This window comes from Salminus brasiliensis, chromosome 11 (assembly GCF_030463535.1).
Source record: "Salminus brasiliensis chromosome 11, fSalBra1.hap2, whole genome shotgun sequence".
In the NCBI taxonomy this organism is placed as follows: Eukaryota; Metazoa; Chordata; class Actinopteri; order Characiformes; family Bryconidae; genus Salminus; species Salminus brasiliensis.
The window spans coordinates 13,616,999-13,636,554 of record NC_132888.1 but is presented as its reverse complement, the minus strand read 5'-3'; the positions used below and the strand labels follow the sequence as shown (position 1 = coordinate 13,636,554).

Sequence of the window (19,556 nt, the reverse complement as noted above, 5' to 3'; positions counted from 1 at the left end):
CTCTGAAAAGTAGTCAATACTTAATATGTGCTAGGCCTGGGGCCTACCATTGTGTGGTGTTGGCTGGTCAGTTGGATTGTGGGATGTGTCTACAGCTCACACAATTATCTCTCTGTTGCTATCTCTCTCTCTGTCTCTCTCTCTCTCTGTCTCTTTTCTAGTTCACAACATGCCTGTGTTCAAGTGTCTCCATAGAGACTTGGGGGGGGGGGGGGGGTGTCATTGTCTTTCAAGGAAGTGTGCTTTATCTCTTCTACTTTAGAGCCGCCACTCCTCCTTTCACCCCCTCAGCCTACCAGCATACCCTTTCTGGGTCATGCCACTGAAAGGTGCCAGGTTTCCCCCTCTACACTACTTGGTTTGATCCAGCCACAACATGCAGTGTCAAAAGGGTACAAGTGGACACTTCTCCTTTTTTAATCTCTAGATGGTTCTTCACTGGGTCGTACTGATGTGTGTGAAGGGTAAGTAGGATGAGGATCTGGTTGTTCGCTTTGTGTTGTTAGTAGAGTTTGTTCCGCATACGTTTCAGATCATGGTGACCAGCCATAGGTGTCTTATTGACGATGTGGTTTGAAGCTGAAAGTGCCACGTTGTCTTCAAGATACAAGCTTTAGCTTGAGTAGCTTGACTGCCTAAGACAAAACTCAGGTTTTTGCAGCATTTCCAGTGCAGGGAGGCCATCATCTTTGTTAGCCATCATCCCACATAAACACTCTTGGACCGGAGGAGAGAAGAGGCAAGCACAGACGATCTCACACACAGTTATACAGAGCCCCTAATGGTGTGACTTTTCAGTAAGTGAGGAATGCTTTTAACGGGAGATGGTAGGTGAAGGCATTGTGCTGGAGAGAACGGTCTTAAAGAAAGAACATTGGAGGTATGTGTGGGAGTGTGTGTGTGTTTAAACTGTAATAAACTGTAAAGGCTTTCTGGTTGGTTCTCTGGTGGGCCTATGTTTAGTCTGCTAGCTCTGGCTGGGCTGAGGAGAATCGAGGCATTGGTGATTTTTACATTCTCTGGAACTCTGATAAAAGAAGCTGTGACACTGAGTCTGCACAATATCTGCCCTCAGGAGCAGATTAGACACTTCAGCTATGTGTGTGTGTGGGTGCGTGTTTGTGTGAGAAGTGATGAAGTAGCAGCATCAAATGTTTCCATTCTCAGTCCATTCCCTCTGTCTCTGCACTGGCCTAGTCCGAGAATAGAACTGTCCTTCCTGGTTCATTTAACATTCATGAAAATTTTCTTATTCAGCTTTTTTGCCCTTTAAGTGTACAGTAATATCTAAATCAAGTCAGTTTTGGCATACGATTGCTTAAAAAAATATCAGTATTGGATGGCCACTATAGTTGGCTGATATTTCAAACTGGCAGCTGTTTGTTTATATATGCTAAAACAGCAGGAGTTTTAGGTGAGGCTAGACTATTGCACTAAAATATCTGTGTTTTAATGATTTCGTCCCACAGAAATTCTCTGTGGGATCACAGAGGTAGATATAGTCCCAAATGGCTGCTCATGTATTGATCTGATCAGTTTTATTCAAAGAAAAAAAAATATTTGGACACCCCAGTGAAATGACGTGGTGTTGATTTGAAACAAACTAAACATTGTAAAGCCGAATGTCTTTTTATTTGCTGAATGTAACTTCAATGCTACCAGAGCATATTAAATAAATATAAGATGTCCCAGAACGCTTAAAAAATGCTTAAGAGTCATGCAGAGAGAGAGCTCCCTCTACCCACCTGGAGAGAACACGGCCAATTATGCTCTCTCGGGCTCGGGTCGCTGATGGCAAAATGGCATAGCTAGGGATTCAAACTTCCTATATATACACTGTTAACCACCTCGTATATGTTGTACCCAGCAGCTACACAAGCAGCATTGATCACATACTCATTGACATGGCTTTCGTCTGTCTGAAAGATTGAATGTTATGTCTGCAGTAAGAATGACTCAGGACTGTAGTATTGTTCTGCGTGAGAAAATGGCAGAAAGAGACCCAGGATCGCGTGTTGTCATGGCTTGTTTAGTCTGCTGCAGCTCTGTGCTGCACTGGTTTCAGTGTTTATGTGGGTATTGTGTCTTGCGGATGCATCGCATTGATTTCTGAAATCACGCACAGTGTACATTTACAGCATTTCAATACTGTTACACAGTAGGTGAATGTATTCATTAAGAGTCAGTTGGCTGATGCATTGCCTCGCCGGTACTGTATGTTCTTGCCTATGTGTGGGTGTATAAATCATTGCTACTATACATGGTAGCATCATGTGTTCACTGTGATGGTAAATGATCAGAGCTGTACCTGTCACACGGTTACTGCTGGTTCAGGATTTATTTCCACTTCTGCAAATGATTAGACTCCATGTCATAAATAATGTGGTGAAAAAAGAAAGGCATTACTCATCAGGAAAGCAGAAACGGTCGGGAGCAGAATCCACATACTACACACCGTGCTCCTCTGTGTTTTATCAGTAACCCACATGATGGGTTAAGATGTAAACAGCGTTCTGTGAATGATGCTAAACAGGTATGTAAATGTAGTGTTAGGAGTTTTGCCCAAGGACTTTTATGGTAGCGGGGTATGCCTATCCAGCTGGGAAACATTGACTATCTGGGACCAGTCAAGGGTTGGGATCCACATATTAGGCAGCAAGTGAACAGTCTGTTCTTAAAAGAATCTGAGCCATGGCTAGACAATCGGAATAGAGCATCTCCAAAACATCAGGCAAGTCTTGTGGGGTCTTTCTAGAATTCATTGGCCAGTGCCTACCAAAAGTTTTGCAAGGAAGGACAACCAGTGAACCGTCGACAGGGTCATTGGCACCCAAGGCTCACTGATACGCATGGGTAACGAAGGCTAGGCTGTTTGTCTGATTTCACAGAAGAGCTACTGTAGCACATAATGCTGGTAAGGGTAAAGCTAGCTATGTCTTGAGGAGGCGCAAGAAGAAAATACACAATATAAGGCGGATGGTTTTAACGTTATGGCAGATTGGTGTACATAGTACTGGGGTAAAAAAAGGTTCTTTGACTATAGTGGAACCCTGCTTGATGCTATATTACTGTCCTTCTCTCTTCAGATGTCCAACTACAAGCGTGCAACTTTTGAAGAGGAGGAGGGGGCGGACATTCCAGCCGATGGAGCCATCTCTCCCGACAGTGTGGAGGTCAGTGGATGGTTATGGGTTCCAAAAAGTCCCAGATGATATCCTTATGATTTCCCAGTCACTGATGAGGGCTAGTATTTTTCTTAGAAGATGAGCACTGATAGACTTGAGACGGGGACTTTAGTGGGGTCTTCATTAATGAGTCAGTGGACTGATGCATTGCCTCGCCGGTACTGTATGTTCTTGCCTATGTGTGTGTGTGAATCATTGCTACTATACATGGTAGCATCATGTGTTCACTGTGATGGTAGATGATCAGAGCTGTTCACACAGTTACTGCTGGTTCAGGATTCATTTCCACTTCTGCAAATGATTAGACTTCCATGTCATAAATAATGTGGTGAAAAAAAGCGCATTACTCATCAGGAAAGCAGAAACGGTAGTGAGTGGAATTTACATACTACACATTGTGCTCCTCAGTGTTTTATCAGTAACCCACGTGATGCAGTCTTATTCTTGCCTGAACCTTTCCTTTCCTGTTTATATTCACTCTTGGCTAGCCAGCTCATTAAAGCCTTTATTGCTTGAGCTAATGAGCACACGTCTTTTATAAATCCTGAATTCAAAGGGGAGTAGAACCAATTCTTAACCAGTTAAATAACTTCTGCATAATTACCTGGTTGAGGTGACAACAGTGTCATTCAGAGTGGTATAATTTAACACACTGTTCTAGAAAAACCTACAGTCAGAATTGTTCTCTGTGATTAGTGCCTCTAAAAGCTCCATCACAGAAAGCTGTTACACAGACTGGTGATGAATACAGCGCACAAAACATTATTTTATGATAGTTTTGACCATAAATGTGTGTACACTATATGTCCAAATGTGGTGGCACAGCATGTAGCATGTGTGCCGCACAGGTCCAAGGACCTACGGCCATGTGGGTTTGATGGGTTTCCTCATAATGTGTGGGCTTCCTTCGGGTACTCCGCTCACTCCCATCTCCCAAAAATACACATGGTAGAGGATAGCCCTAGGTATGGACTGCCTTGTGCTTAATTATTCCGGACCACAATATAACATGGTTAAGAAGATGGATGAACATGAGATTACATCACTGTTTATTTTGAATTGCCAATAAAGTGACAATATTTGTCATTTGCTTCCTCATCAGTGATGGCATGGGCCATATTTTAGGGGTCGATATTTAGGTGAGTCGGCAACCAGCTTGATTTAAGGCGTGTCAGTGTGTCTTTGCTATCGTTGCAACAGGAAAAATGTGTCAGCATGACAGTGTGTCACTTGTCATTCCCTTTATGGAATCGGTCTGGGAAAGCTTACTGAAATGGGGAAGCACCTCGCCTCTAGAGTAATGTTAGTTTATTTTGTATTGTTAATTTTTGATGTAAAACTTTGTAGAGCTGCCAACTGGCGCGTGCTATGGGTTTGCGGACTGCTCCATGTCCATATATGTGTAACAAGTGGGGATGTACGCACGTCGGGCACACGCCTGTGTTGGCGATTCACGTCTGCCTAGGTTGTTTTCAGTCAGTGACGCATCTGTGTTTTTCGTTGCCAAGATAGCAATACACCAGAAATTTACCTGAACACCCCTCATTTTGAGACCACCACGCCCATCGTCATAGATATATTTGCAAGCACTGTTGCTATTTAAATGGCACAGGCGGAGTGTAAGATAGCATCAAGCATTGTGTTGCGCCTTATGCAGGGTGTAAGATAGGGCCCCATATCTCAGATCACTATGAATGACCTTGTTTACATCTCACTCATTTGAATTCCCCTCTAACAGTAGGATGGATCCCACACTAGGTAATGGGAAGATTTACTGAGCTTAACTGAAAGCCTGGGAAAACCCAAACAAACTCTGTCCTCCAGTTGCTCTCAAGACGGGTATCTTTACGGGCTGAAACTCCTCACTATCTTGAATAAACTTTGCTTAACTTCCCATGCATTTAATAGAACTTCTTGGTTCTCTGCAAGTGTGTATTTCCACCACCGCAACAAATTAAAACGAAAGCTTGACCTGCACGTCAGTTTAGCTATAATAGCTAAGTCCAGCCCTACGAAGTTCAGCTGCCTAATGGTCATCTGGATGTTTGTTGCTAACCACCACCAACAATACAGAAAAGCAAGCTCAGCAAGGCTTAAAGCTAACTTTCATTAAAAGATGAGGTTGGGTGAGTCCACTGAAGGTAATGGTGTTCTACAGAACGCTTTACTTGCATGTGTGCTGCTGACGCTTCCTGACTCAGCGCCAACTCCTAATGAAACCCTGTGGGCTAAGCTGGAGATACAGTGAGTGTGAGAGTCAAAGAGAATAGTGCAGGGGGGGGGGGGGGGGCATTTAAGTATTAAGCATATAAGCATAGCATATATTTTACAGCTAACAACAGTTTTTTGCGGTAGCTGTCATTGTGGTAGCCGTCATACTGGAAGAGTGACAACCCCCCCTGGAGTCTAGAGCTACAGTGAGGTTCGTGGGGGGCAGCGGGGCTTTAAAAGATCTAGGTTTGCTGTCCAGAGGGCAGTAAAAGAGGTGTGAGATTCCAGAATTAATGTTTATCTCGTAGTTGCTTGGGGAAAGGATTTGCCAGTCTGGTTTGGTTCAGCTTTGCATATTCATTTTTTCCCTGTGGGGATAAGTAAGACGCAAAAAAAATAAAAAGATCTCTCGCTCTGTGCCAGTGTAAGTGAGGTAATCAAACATCCAATAATCAGGTTTGGAAAAAATCGCTACCTCTAGTGAACCCAATTATAGTAATAATTAGGAACATGATGGCTTTTCAGCTGTGTTTTTATATCACCACTGTTTGGACAGAGATAGATGAAGCTGATCGATTTCATACCTGCTAAGTCGTTAATATAATCCATCACTAGAGGAGACAAATGGGGGCCAGTTTTGTATAAAATTTTTGCACCTTCCGCTTGGATCACACTGTCCTTTACTTAATGAATAATGAACACAGCTGCTTGTTGGAAAGGGTGACCCAGACACTGCTCAGATTCAGTTCTGAAGCTGCGGGCTAAGGTCTTACCCACACATGCATGCAGAATTTCACATCTTTGGTCCATCTTTGTGCTTTGTCAGTATTTGCGTGTCTTCATGTGTTGAATATACATTGGGCAAATGGCACACTAAGCATTTAAGTGTGGTGGTGCTGGGCATAGCATGTTCCAAGGCCTATGTCAAGAGTATCGTTTACAAAAGCAGCTTTCAAAAAGTTTCTACTCAGAATGAAGGAACTGCACATGCAGCAGGATCATGCAGCATAGACATTTGAACGGGAGTGTAATAAGCTACAGTTAAAGAGGGCGATCACATTCATTCTAGATAGATCTGCGTTGTAGAACCTCCACCGTCCTCTGAACTGTCCAGTCTCCCAGAGCAGGACAGTTTTGATGAGAAAATGCTGTACAAAAGTGTAAACAGGGCCTTAGATGCTCATGTTAAATGAAGTGCTTTAGTTATAAAGAGCTAATTTTAAAGCTTTAAACAAACCTTACTGGATCAGGTTCAGACGATATTCAACATTTTAATATTGAATTTGTTTTCTCCAACACATTCCTAAAAATGTTCTTTATGTTTTTTCTCTTTTTAAACTTTTTAAAGGTGTTCTGAGTGGGCTTGCATGAAGCCACTGGCTCTCCATTTCCCTTGTTTGTTTGACTGAGTTGATTTGATATTCCACTAAAGATGGGTAATTGAATGAAGCAAATGAAATAAACATGCACTGTATGTCCAAATGTCTGTGGACACTCTTTTTAATAAATGCATTAAGCTACTTTAAGGTACACCCATTGCTGACACAGATGTGCAAATGCATGCACCTACACACAGATAAACATGAACATGTTAGCACCATACCTAATGCCAGGTGTGGGCTGGAGGGGTATAAAGCCTGCCAGCATTGAACTGTGAAGCAGTGGAACTGTGTTCTCTGGAATGATGGTGCTCCATCCAATAATTTTGGGATGAGGTGGGGGTGATGATCATCCAACTTCCTGATCGCCCGTAATTGTCTTGTTAGTGAATGCAATCAGATCCTAAGAGCAATGCTCCAAAAGAAAGCCTTCCCTAGACAGAAGAGACAGTTATTCCAACAAAAGCAGGGGAAACTCAGAGCAGGTGTCCCAATACTTTTGTCCATCTAGTGTGACTTCGCAGTAAGAATGGTATACTTTTGCCCTGAATTGTGTGTACAAAAATGATTTATCATGAACATGGATGAAGAACCCATAGTGTTGTTGATTGCACTGATTCTCATAATGTCAATGGCGTGGTTATGAAGGCTTACAGGCTTTTTTTTTTTGTCCGGTTGTCCAATTAAATGTGTGTGTTCAGTCTGTGTAGTAGAACAAGGTGAAATTGTCATTGTTTACTGAATGTTTCTGAATGTATTTATGTGCGTATTTGTGTCTCAGGTGGGTTTCCGGAAAGGTGGTATCCAGTTTTTTGGTCCGTTGGGCCGGAGGACTCAGTTGGAGGTAGTGCTAGCTGGTCTGCTCTTGGCCTCTCTGCTTGCACTGTTTGGCTGTGCAATCACGCTAGGGGTCCGCTATAACGGAGGTGAGTTTCTCCCAAATGCACACCTTCTAAGTCTAATGTCCGGCAGAGTACACTAGAAAAGTGATTGTGTGTGTGTGTGTGTGTGTGTGTGTGTGTGTGTGTGTGTGTGTTTAAGTGTGAGCTTGTTGAAGAATGAGGAAGTGTGCTGGTGTGACTGGTAGTAGTAGAAGTAAATTTTATGACCATTCCTAAAACTATGTGTGAAGTGATACACTTCAAAATTAAGATGACTCCTGACACTGTGGCAAATCTTGTAAATTATTAGAGATGGTTACATGAGGAATTCCCCACAACACAGAACCCCCTGCTGCCTAGCTGCAGACCAGTTGGAGTGCCCATGCTAACCCTACAATGAGCAAACGAGTGTCTGAATTAGACCTTGAAGCAATAGAAGAATGTTGTCTGGTCTGATGAGTTGTGTTTTATTTTACATCAATCGGATGGCCCGGTACACAAGCACTGTTAACCTCTGGGATGCACTGGATCCATGTCAGATCACAACTGACAGGAGTTAAAAGATCTGATGCTAACATCACAGGGCACTTTTATAGGTCTTGTAGAGGGAGCTGCTTTGGTGCAACTAATTATCAACAACAGTCTTAATGTTTTGGCTCGTGTGTGTGTGTGTGTGGGTGAATTTCATAAAGTGTGTGGCAGTAACGCTCTCAGTCTTCTTCCACAGATCCGTCACGTAGCCTGTGTCTGACGGAGGCCTGCGTGACCGTGGCCAGTAAGATCGTGGAGTCACTGGACCGCACAGTTGACCCCTGTCAGGATTTCTACCAGTATGCGTGTGGAGGCTGGATCCGCAAAAATCCCCTTCCTGATGGGCGCTCACGTTGGAGCACCTTCAACAGCATCTGGGACCAGAACCAGGCCGTGCTCAAACATCTACTGGGTGAGCGCTAGTCACATTTACCGTGAATAACACTCTATCAAATAACACTCCATGTGCTATCATGCAGCGTGTCAAGCCAGGAGTAGCAGCCATAGAAATGCTATATAGATCATGCAGATGCTCCTTATAATAAGTGGAGCATCTGCATGATTTTAAAGCTGTTATTCCATGAAAAATGTTACATAATGTTGCTTTAAGAAGTGAAACCTTCCAGTTAGTTTATTTTATACTTTTGAGTATGATGATGGTGGACTCCCATTCCTAGTTTACTTGTAGTTCCACACTGTTTGGCTCACAGAATAGAACAAGAATATCACCGTGATAACACAGCCCAGACATGGACAGTAACCCAGGACTTTACCTGGAGGAGCTGTCCAAATCAGTTGTACCGACTTTTTACCGGACTTTTTGTTGCCAGCCAAGCAACTGGCATAAAAAACAAGATCCTATGCGGTTTGCACAGCCTCCTTTTTGCATCATGTTGTGCCGGGCCCTACACAGGCACCGCCTCTTGCCTAAACCATGTAAAACATTTCCTGTAGTGAGAACACCTCTGAAAGGGAAAATCTCCAGCTGCAAGCTACATGTGTAAAAAGGAGAATCAGTAAATGAATCATAAATGTTTATATTCACTTCAGCTTGGAATTAGGCTGCCCTACTATTAAACTTCATTATGTGATTTAGAAATGCATTGATTTGAAAATGTACCTTCTTGATTAATCTTTGATCATTTCGTAATTATTGTAATTTTCGTTTTTCAAAAATTATTTGGCGTCTTGGCATCTTTAAATGGGTATGTGTGTTGTTAATATTATTCAGTCAAGTGCATTTTAATGTGGTATTATTATTATTATTATTATTTTTATTATTCAAGTTGATTACCTGATTGTCAAAATATCAGTATGCTCATTGATGAATGTTTTGAAAGAATTAGAAATGTGAGGGGAAACCAGTGTAAGAATGCACAGTGTTAAGTTTTTTATACACTATATGGACAAAAGTATTGGGACACCTGCTCTTAAATTTTTTCTTTCTTCCAAAATCAGTGCAAAATGTTTTTTTTTCCCTGCTATGGTTGGAGTAACAGTCTCTACTGTCCAGTAAAGGCTTTCTACAGTGAAAGCAATCATTTCACAGTTCAGTTTCTCCACAGCTGAGTGCTAGGGGCTTTATACCCCTCTATGCCCACGCCGGACATTAGTCATGGTGCAAATAGGTTCATGTTTATCCACTCCAGAGAGTCCTATTCTATTGGCAGTCCTTCTCTACGTGGACTAGACAAGCTGTGCGTGTTTGTGTGTGTTTGCACATCTGTGTCTGCAATAGCTGGATGCATTCGCTGGAAGGGGTATCACCAAACATTTGGACAACTGGCAAACCTCTGTAAGCAAGGATTATAACAATATTCTCATAAAATCCGTTGCTTTATTTGTCAGTAATAAAACACAAAAACAAGCAGTTCGGCTGCATAAAAAGCTCAGTTGAACATTTTCTTTTTTAGATCCCTGGTTTATTCAAGAACATGCTTCTTTGCAGTCTTTAGATTTGACATGGACTGATCTGAGTGGAAAATGCTAATCCTAGCTCTGTATTAGGTCATTACTACATATACTATTAAAGATGAATCAAATCTGGTTTATATGGTGACAATCCTCTTACTCTGACTGTTCTCACACCTCTCTTTGCTGTCGGTAGAGCTTCTCACATTACCTCACCCAACCTTTCCCCTCTCCTTCTCTTTCTGCTTCGCTGAGAACAATGACTCTGTCTGCACCTGTGCCTCAGCTCTTTCAACCTTCCACAACTACCCATCACTCTCCATCTGAGCTGGTGTGCACTGCTTTCTCTTATTTTCTTTGCCTTTCTCTCAGTCACTCCATCCTTTTTATTCCTACACTACTCACTGTGGGGAGTTTGGTGTAAAGCTCTTTTGTCTTCTGGACACGTCCTGTGGAATGAATAACCAGTAAAGTGGTGCCCATCGTCATCTGTTATGAATGTGTACCACTGAAAAATTTTAAATTACAGCCAGCAGTAGCTTAGGTAGCATTGATCTACACTGTATGTCCAAATGTTTGTGGGTACCCCATCTAAAAAAAAACATTTAGCTGCTTGAGGTTGCATCCATTGCTGACACAGTAGTGGCCAGTAGAATTATTGCCAATAGAATAGGACTCTCAGGAGCAGAAAAACATGAACCTTTTGGGACTCAAGGGGTGTAAATGATGTGTGTCTGGGATGATGGTTGGGGCTTCATACGATGCATTCGGAATGAGTTTGGGATGAGGTGGGGTGGTGATCAAATCAATCAAATTCTCACAACAGTGCTCCAAAATCTAGTATAGATTGGGGCAGTAGGACAGTAGACAGTTATCTCAACAAAAGCAGGATCAGTTCTTGTTATTTTTTTTTTTATTATTATTTTTTTTCTATAAATACCTTTGAAACAATAAATAAACAGGTGTCCCTTGGGCAAGACTCCTAACACTACATTGACTCACCTCTGTAATATGAGTAACCTTGTAAGTCGCTCTGGATAAGAGCAAGATAATTGTAATAGCAGTATTGTTTACTTACGTATGGTGTTTATTATTTAAAAAAGAAACTAAGCACTAAAACACTTTTTAGAAGAAGAATATTTAATTATTTAAACTGGTGTAAGAAAAGTGCTTCCTAAAGAACGAAGAGCATAGTATGACCAGCGGTCCAAAAGGTAATAAGAGAATATAATACAGAATATAAGGGGCCAACATACTGTAGTCGTGAGGCTACACATAATATTACTTATACGCCTGAACCATGTCTGCACCATGTGTTTACATGGTAACAGAATTAGCAAGAAACGGCCCGCATAACGGATACGAGCAATTCAAGAGCCTGTGTTTCCACAGGTCAGATAACCTTTTGACCCCTAACCCAGCATGGTTTTGATCATCATGGATGGAAGATGCCAACAGTCATGTAATGTTCTCATATTTCCAGACCTGTGGTGAGGAGATGGTTTCTGAATAGTTCTTGTCCTGCATACTTTAAGTTTTTCTTAGATTTCTCAAGTCTGTGGATATTCTTCTGTGTCTGAGGCTCAACAAATAGTCTCTGGTGAGCTTCATGATGGTGAGATTAAAAACAGATGGCTGGAAAAAATATAGCTGTTCAAATTCCAATATCTTCAAAATGCAAAAATGAGCTTTATAATGAATGCTTTTGAGCTGCATGTGCAGTACAAATGTAAAACAAGTCTTATCAAGATAGCTTTATCCTCAGTTTAGTTTCTCTATAATTATAAGAAATCTTCCAGAATATCCTGGATTCAAAAGAGTGAGAGATGGAGCAATGTTTCCTTTCAGACCATCAAAGAGTTCTGCAAACAGTTCATTAGAAACGTTTGATGGCTGTTTAAAAATGTAACATTATTATAATACAATAGCTATTTCTTAACTGATTATGGGCACATTATATACTTTAGCCTTTACTTGAGTGTTTATAGTGAGTGCTATAAATATACTCCATCTGAAACACATTGCATTGGCTCTTAAGTAAATAAGTAATATTTGATATCAGTTTAACACTGATACACTATATGGACAAACGTATTGGGCCACCAGTGACATGCCATTCTAAATCCATAGGCATCAATATGGAGTTGATCCCCTCTTTGCAGCTGTAATAGCTTCCACTTTTCTGGGAAGGCTTTCTACAAGTTTTGACCATTCCTAAGCGCTTCCACTTTTCAAAAATATCACTCAGACTTAATCAGAGAATATCTAAGAGGGAAGCAGTTACACCAACTGACTTGTTGCAGTGGTGGTATCCTATTACAGTACCACTATGGAATTTGGTGAGCTTGTTAGAACGACCCATTCTTTCACTAATGTTTAAAAAAAATGATTTCCTCATTTAAAGAGTGGACAGCAAGGAGTGTATGGGATACAGTTAATCCCATTCCCATTGAATGCAATATATATATATATATATATATATATTGTTGGATTACATAGGTGTGTGTTGTGACTGTAAAAGATGTAAACCATGCTGAGCAGCTAAATGCTCCAGTAAACAGTAAATGGGCTGGGGGGTGGGGGGAGTATTCCCTCAGCACCTGCAGTCTAAAGCTGTAGCAAGAGACCCAGCACTGCCTCCAGCTAAATGAGGGAAAATGGGTATGGAGGGCGGCACGAGCAGTGTATTTTTAGACTGAAATATGGTTAGAATATGGAATTTGCATGTGCGGGTGGGGAAGGATGGGGACAGGAGCCGGGGTGTGCAAAGGGAGGGAATGTGAGAAAGTGGGCTGGTGGGTAGAGAGTGTGTGTTGTCATTGTTGTAAAAGTGCTGTGTGTACTTTGTGCTTTCTCTGGGACTGGGAGGCATATGGAGGTTTAGTGCTGATGTGCAGGTCGATTGTCTTCTATTGCCCAACAAACACAAAACAAAAGACGAGCAAATATTGGAAAATGCAGCAAGTGTGGTGTTGAATTGCACTCGGCTAGTAGGGCACAATGCCAAACCACCCTCCATTACACACACACACATATGCACTCTCCTCCAGCTTGTCTTCAGCGGGCCGTACCTGCTGACCAGTAATTGGACTGCCACTGTGCATTTTTACCGGAATATTCTGGTCTTCTTAACACGATTACGGCAGACGAGTGTGGAAAGAGATGGGAACAGAAAGGAACAGCTGCTATGGGCCCCATGTTCTTATTGCTCCACAAGAGCATGAATTAGCAGAGGTTGTATGAACACACACGCACGCACACACACACACACACACACACACACACACACAGTGTAGGGTAATATCTCTTTTTCACAATTCAAAGGGAGCATTGACATGACTATAGCTCTTAGCAGAGAAGATGCAGAGGTGCTGCTGACAGGGGCTTACACTATTCCTCACTGGAATGAGGTTAGCGGTGACACTGATGCGCTTTTCCCCCTTCTTTATAGCGCGGGGTGCTAGTGAGATTGACGCCAGAAGCAAACAGGCACGGAAACGGCCTCTGCTTGGCCTGCTGAGTTGATGATGTAGTGGTGTCTGGGTTCTGTCTCTGCAGAGTGGCGCTTATATAGAACGCATTAAAAAAGGCAGGTGGCAGGGCCATTGGTGTGTTTCCTCCACACAGGGCATGGGCCTGTTAGGAAGCAATCAGAGGTTGTTAGCTGAACGCTTGCCACAACACTGCAGGAGAACAGCAAGCAGTCCCATGACCCTTTGCCCTGACATCAGGGTTTGATGGTTTGGTTCTCTCTCATGCCGTCATGCTTGTTTACCTCAGGGACGAGCTTTACTGGGCCTCAGACCCCACGTTGCCCCTTAGCTCCATGACACAGCCTGCAAGTTGAGTTCATTCTTTTTTTTTTCTTTCTTTTTTTTTTTTTTTTTTTTGCACAGTTTCTCAGGCTGAGTGTTTCTGACAGCAAGCATTCAAGCGCGTTAAAGCCTGTATCCTTGACCAGTGCGACACCACATAAAGCTTGTTGGTGCGTTCAGCATATGGGTGATGGTAGAAACAAGCGAGGCAGTCTCTGACAGTTCAGTTCTATTTGAACACTCATATCCTCTACATGACCAGTGTAGGGGTTGTTATTCTAAAAAGTCACCCAGTAATCCGTTACAAAAGAGTACTGATTACGTCTCGCAACTGCAATAGGGTCTAGAAAACAAAGTCCCACCACTCTTCTGCGTTCCCCTATAACACATAGGAATCTATACCATATGAAAAGTACAAGGGAAAACACAGAAGTCCTTTCAGTCCTTTATTTTGAAAGTTGTAGTGATTCACAGTTACCATCATTTAAAATGTATTTTACTGTACCAGGCATTACTGTAAACAGGACACAGACAGTTATTTAAAATGCAAAATTATGACCAGCTGAAAACGCTGTACAAGGACAGGCCCTCTGTTATCTGTATAGACAAAATTATCAATTATAAATTATAAAATTGTAATGTGACAGACAGCTGCCCAGTCTGTATTTTTCCACTGCAGCTCTACATCAAGATGGATGGAATTATTATTATTATTATTATTATTATTATTATATATATTAATACACACTGTATACATATTACACACACAGTCCTGATACTGTTAGTATGTGTGACCTGAGACCACTACTTGCATAGTTCAGTCAATTAACCGACTCCGTCTCTTCTTCTCCTCTTAGAAAACGGCACCTTTAACTCAAGTAGTGAAGCAGAGAAGAAAGCTCAGTTCTACTACTTGTCCTGTCTGAATGAGCAGCGTATCGAAGAATTGGGAGCCCAACCACTCATTGATCTCATTACTAAGGTAAGACTCTCTTTTATTGCTTCTTTTGGTGTCCAGGTTCTATATTCCTGCGTGACCATACCATAAACAAATTCACAGTGTGTCTGAAAGCCATTTTACTCATTAAAAAAGAGCATGATGTTCAGTCCTTATGCTGCCCTATTAATTTGCAGCAGTCTTACACCCTGAGGTGTATTTCATACAGCAGCCTATCTATGTGAGGTAATTAACTGGGGTAAAAATGGCCTTGTTAATGGTACCTTGCCTCTAAATCCGGCTGCATGCTTTCTAGTTACAACACATGCAGCGTTTTAGTTCTGCCTGTGGGATTTCGAACTTTTTAAGCCTTTATCACAGAGAGATTAATAGATGTTCAGAAGCACTCTCGCACATGTGACGTGTCCCCGGACCTTTAGATGACCGTGTTTAGTTTGGCGCTTTCTGAAACTGCCCCTTTGCAGAGATTTATAGCATTGGTCGTGGAACAGAGGAACAACAGTGCCAAACTGTAGTCTGTGTGGCTAATTTAAAGCCTTCCCCACACACGCGGCTGTCTCGATGGAGAGAAACGATTGTGCAGGGAGACGAAGAGAGTGATGGCAAGAGAAGAGAGTGATTGGGGCGGTTGCTGATGAGCTGTCTCTGGAACAGACCGTCTCTCCTTCACTCTGTGTGCTGAGGTTGTTACAGTGATTGAATGGGCTTGGCTGTCTCTAGATTTAGCTCGTATTCTCTGAGGAGAGACGCACTTAATTGAGTTTGATGTCTAACAACAGCTCTAACTTGATTGCATCCCTGTTTCACTATGTGTAGAGAAGGGTGTTTTGCTTGCCGTCTCTTGCCCTCCTCTCCTAGGTAAAGCATTGCATCTTAAAGCAATTGAACACCTTCAGTGCACACATACACACACTGAATAATCAGGGAGGGGGTTTGTGTTCTATACGTTGAGGCTGTGTGTATCTGTTGGGTGAATCCAACAGATTGGATTGTTGTTTTCAGTCTAATTTAAGGCACATTCATATGTGGTCCTGGTGTGCATCTGATGTGCTGATCTATCCATTATGGTACTAATAAGGTACTATTAACATTAATGTAACAACTTGCCTAGTCCCTGTAGAAAAGGATTTCCAATAGAATGGGACTCGCTGGAGCTGATAAACACCAACCTGTTGGCACCATGCCATACCAATAAACAGGTGTAGGTTAGAGGGGTATAAAGCCCCCCAGGGTTCTCTGGAATGGTGGTTTTGGGATTAGTTGGGGAGTTTGGGATGAGCTTTTGTCACTGAATACAATCAAATTAAAAATCATCATTAGTAAATCATTAGTAAAATGTAACTAATAGAAATGTTTTGGGTAGAAAAAGTGGGAACCCCCCCCCCACACACACATTTATTACTACTTAAAATGCTCAAAACTAGAAACATGTGCAGCACACATGCAGCTGCAGATGGTTAGAACATGGTTGGTCATGGTCAGACATTTAGTTTGGTTTGCTCTTGATTGAGTGTTTTCACCATGCCAAGATCCAAAGAGCTCTCTGAGGCCTTCAGAAAGAAGGTTGTAGATGCATAGGAGTCTGGAGAGGGATTTAAATAGTTCTCTAAGCAGTCAGAAATCAGCCATTTGCACTGTCTGGAAAGTCATTTTATAAGTGGAGAACATTTAAAACAACTGCCAACATGGCCAGGTCAGGCCGTCTGAGCAAGTTCAGCCCAAGAGCAGACAGCCCAAGTCTCCAACAAAAAAAGCTCTTTACAGTGTATAGCTCTTCCTTGTGGAGAGCCTTTAGCCTGATGAATATGTGCCAGTAATGGACTTACAATCTCAGAGGCTATGTTTAAAAATTAAGCTATCTAACTATTCTGTTTCCAAACACCAGCAATCGCCATCTTTACGCCATCTTGGTCATCACAAATATATGCTGTCTAATATTACAGAGCTGTAATGCCCAGGCCTACTGTTCACAATGTGAAAAATCAAGGCAGGAAGGTCCTATCCGTGTGTATGTGAATGTAGCTCAATATTAGTCCATTCCTGATGAGCAATATAGCAATTTAAGATAAGAGTAAAAATACTGTCTGTTTGTTTATTAATAGAGAATACTGCCTAATGCTGCATTTCTCCAAAAGCAGGTGTAGACCATGCTCTGATGACCTGAGATGAAAGATTATTTATAAAAGTACATATACTTTCAGACAGGGGGTTGGAACATTACTGAGCCGTGGGATAAGGATAACTTCATGGAGGTGCTGAAGACGGTGTCCGGCCCTTATAGAGCTCAGCCTTTCTTCACTGTTGGGGTTAGCGTGGACCCGAAAAACTCCAACAGCAACATCATTCAGGTACGTTTAGTTTATGCATGGTCGGAATGTGGACAATTTAATAATAAAAAAAAAAAAACATATTGACTCTGTTGCAGTAAAACATTGTAGGTTTGAAATAGAAACTCCAATTGTATATAAATGTACAATAAATTTTATTCAGTTATTATACTCTTTTGTTTTGCATTTTTTATTTATTCATCAAATGGTATGAAACTAGTTGTTATTGAGGATTTTGATGGAAAATAGCATTTTTAAATGAAGGCAACAAATATAATTTTAGCAAAAATGGGGTTGAATTTGTTATTCAGTCCCAAGATCAGAAAAGTTTCTCAAGCAACACAACAAATGTAATGATTCTCCTAATATCTCAGTGCTCTTTCTTGAGATTACTGTTTTTTATGATTTGAAGTGATTTAACTCCTGAGTATAAAACTCTCGAGGAGCTTTATGATACTAAAGTAGCAGTGGTGATAAAAATAGTGGGTTGTTACAATGTACAGTAGTTTGGTCCTGCAGGACTGGAATTTTAGGCAAGACACTACACGTGAAAAGGGTAAATCATTGAACTAAAAGTCCTCTGGAATTTTATGTTTAAATATGCAGATGAGGCCTTATCTAAGTTTTTCATTTTGTTGCCATGTTGGTCATAAATCAGAAAATATGGTCAACAGCTATAAAAAATATTTCGGCCTAAAATGGCCATTAAAGATCTCACCACCAGCCAATGATTCCATGCTTGGGTTTAAATCCCCCCTTTTTTCTTTTACGATTTGTTGCTTATAAAAAGGAAATGGCCAATTTTGAATCTGATAACAATGTGCTAGAGAGTTGTTTTACAACTACACCTGTGACTAACATTCTGTGTGAATTTAGAAGTAATCTAGAGACCCAAACAAAGAAAGTGCCCAAAAATGAAAAAAACCTAAATGTAAATTTTAAGTATTCTGAAAACAACGGCATTAAAGCAACGTAGCTTAAAATCTGTTCACCAGAAGATTTAGCTGATCATGTCTTGCCTTTAGACCCTGATATGGACAATGTGGATTCTCATATCTGCATTCTTTCAGATGATATGGTGATCTGGAGTGTTTGCTGTGCTGAGCTGGGCGCTCTTTTGCAGAGTGAATACTGGATGCTTCATGCTCTCATTCCTTTTGTTTGCTCACCTGTGTTTCCAGGTGGACCAATCCGGGCTCTTCCTTCCCTCTCGGGACTATTACCTCAATAAGACTAATGAGAAGGTAGGCTCCTCTATGCTCCTAATATAACACGCCTGATTTAACTCATTAGGCAACCATCAAGACCTTCATTAGGGCATTCTGTAAAAGCAGACGGCCTCTCCAGGAGTAATGTGTGCCCGGCAGCAGAGATTTTGTAGTGGCTCTTTGGGCTGTTAGCACATGCTGCCCTACAAAGGCAAAGAACTCTTGAAAGCTAAAGGTGACAAAACATTTGGAGCCACACATTAGAAGACCCTTTTTAAAGTTTAAAGACCCTGCAACATAATGTACACTTGAAGGTTTCTTCTGGAACTGTACATCTACAGCAAGCACTGGTTAGGTACATTTACTTCTAATGCTAAAGGCCAACTGTAAGAATGGGAGAAAAACAGTGTTTTCGGTGCACTATATGGCACTATACTATATATATATATATATATATATATATATATATATATATATATATATATATATATATATATATATTCTGCTAGAGTTTAGAGCATTGCTCTGAGAATTTTATTGCATTCAGCAATAGAGCATTAGCATTGGATGATCACAACCCAACCTTATCTTTAACTCCCCAACTCCCATCCCAAAAGTATTGCAGAGAACACAGCTTCACAGCTCCTCAGCTCAGTGCTGGTGGAGCTTTATACCTTTCTATCCCACCCTTTGGTTAATGGTCATCTGTTCCAAAGAGTATTATACTCTTGGCAGTAATGCTCTACGGGGAGTAGATGTGCTGTGTGTTTGTGCACATTTGTGTCAGCAATGGTTACAACTTAAAGTAGCTAAATGCATTCATTAGAATGAGTGTCCACAAACATTAGGACATGTAGTGTATGTAAGTGTAAATGAGGATAGTTTACTGATATATACGTGCAGGGTCACTTATATCTACAATGCATTTGGCTGAACACTCAAATCTACTTTCCTACTTTCACTGTTGCCATAGTTACAGCTATTTGCCTTTGTAGGGACGTGTGCTGGCCCACTGTGTTTTTAGGGGTGGGCGATATGATATTTAATATAATATCCAGATACTCCAAGAAATTCTCATAATTCATGATATAACAAGATCTATTTGATGCCAAAGATGTGAAATCATAAACCCATTGTAACCAGTGCTGTC

General features: G+C 41.4%; 1 protein-coding gene across 3 annotated transcripts in view; it reads left to right on the top strand.

Annotated features, from left to right (window-relative positions):
* Positions 1-19,556, top strand: part of ece2b (endothelin converting enzyme 2b) — a 60,243-nt gene that overhangs the window by 24,979 nt on the left and 15,708 nt on the right. For all 3 annotated transcript variants that reach the window (XM_072691833.1, XM_072691832.1, XM_072691834.1), the window contains 6 exons: positions 3,087-3,173; positions 7,557-7,701; positions 8,384-8,599; positions 14,771-14,895; positions 17,073-17,219; positions 18,380-18,442. In XM_072691833.1, the coding sequence (XP_072547934.1) occupies positions 3,087-3,173; positions 7,557-7,701; positions 8,384-8,599; positions 14,771-14,895; positions 17,073-17,219; positions 18,380-18,442 (783 nt within the window). The remainder of the gene's footprint in view (positions 1-3,086; positions 3,174-7,556; positions 7,702-8,383; positions 8,600-14,770; positions 14,896-17,072; positions 17,220-18,379; positions 18,443-19,556) is intronic.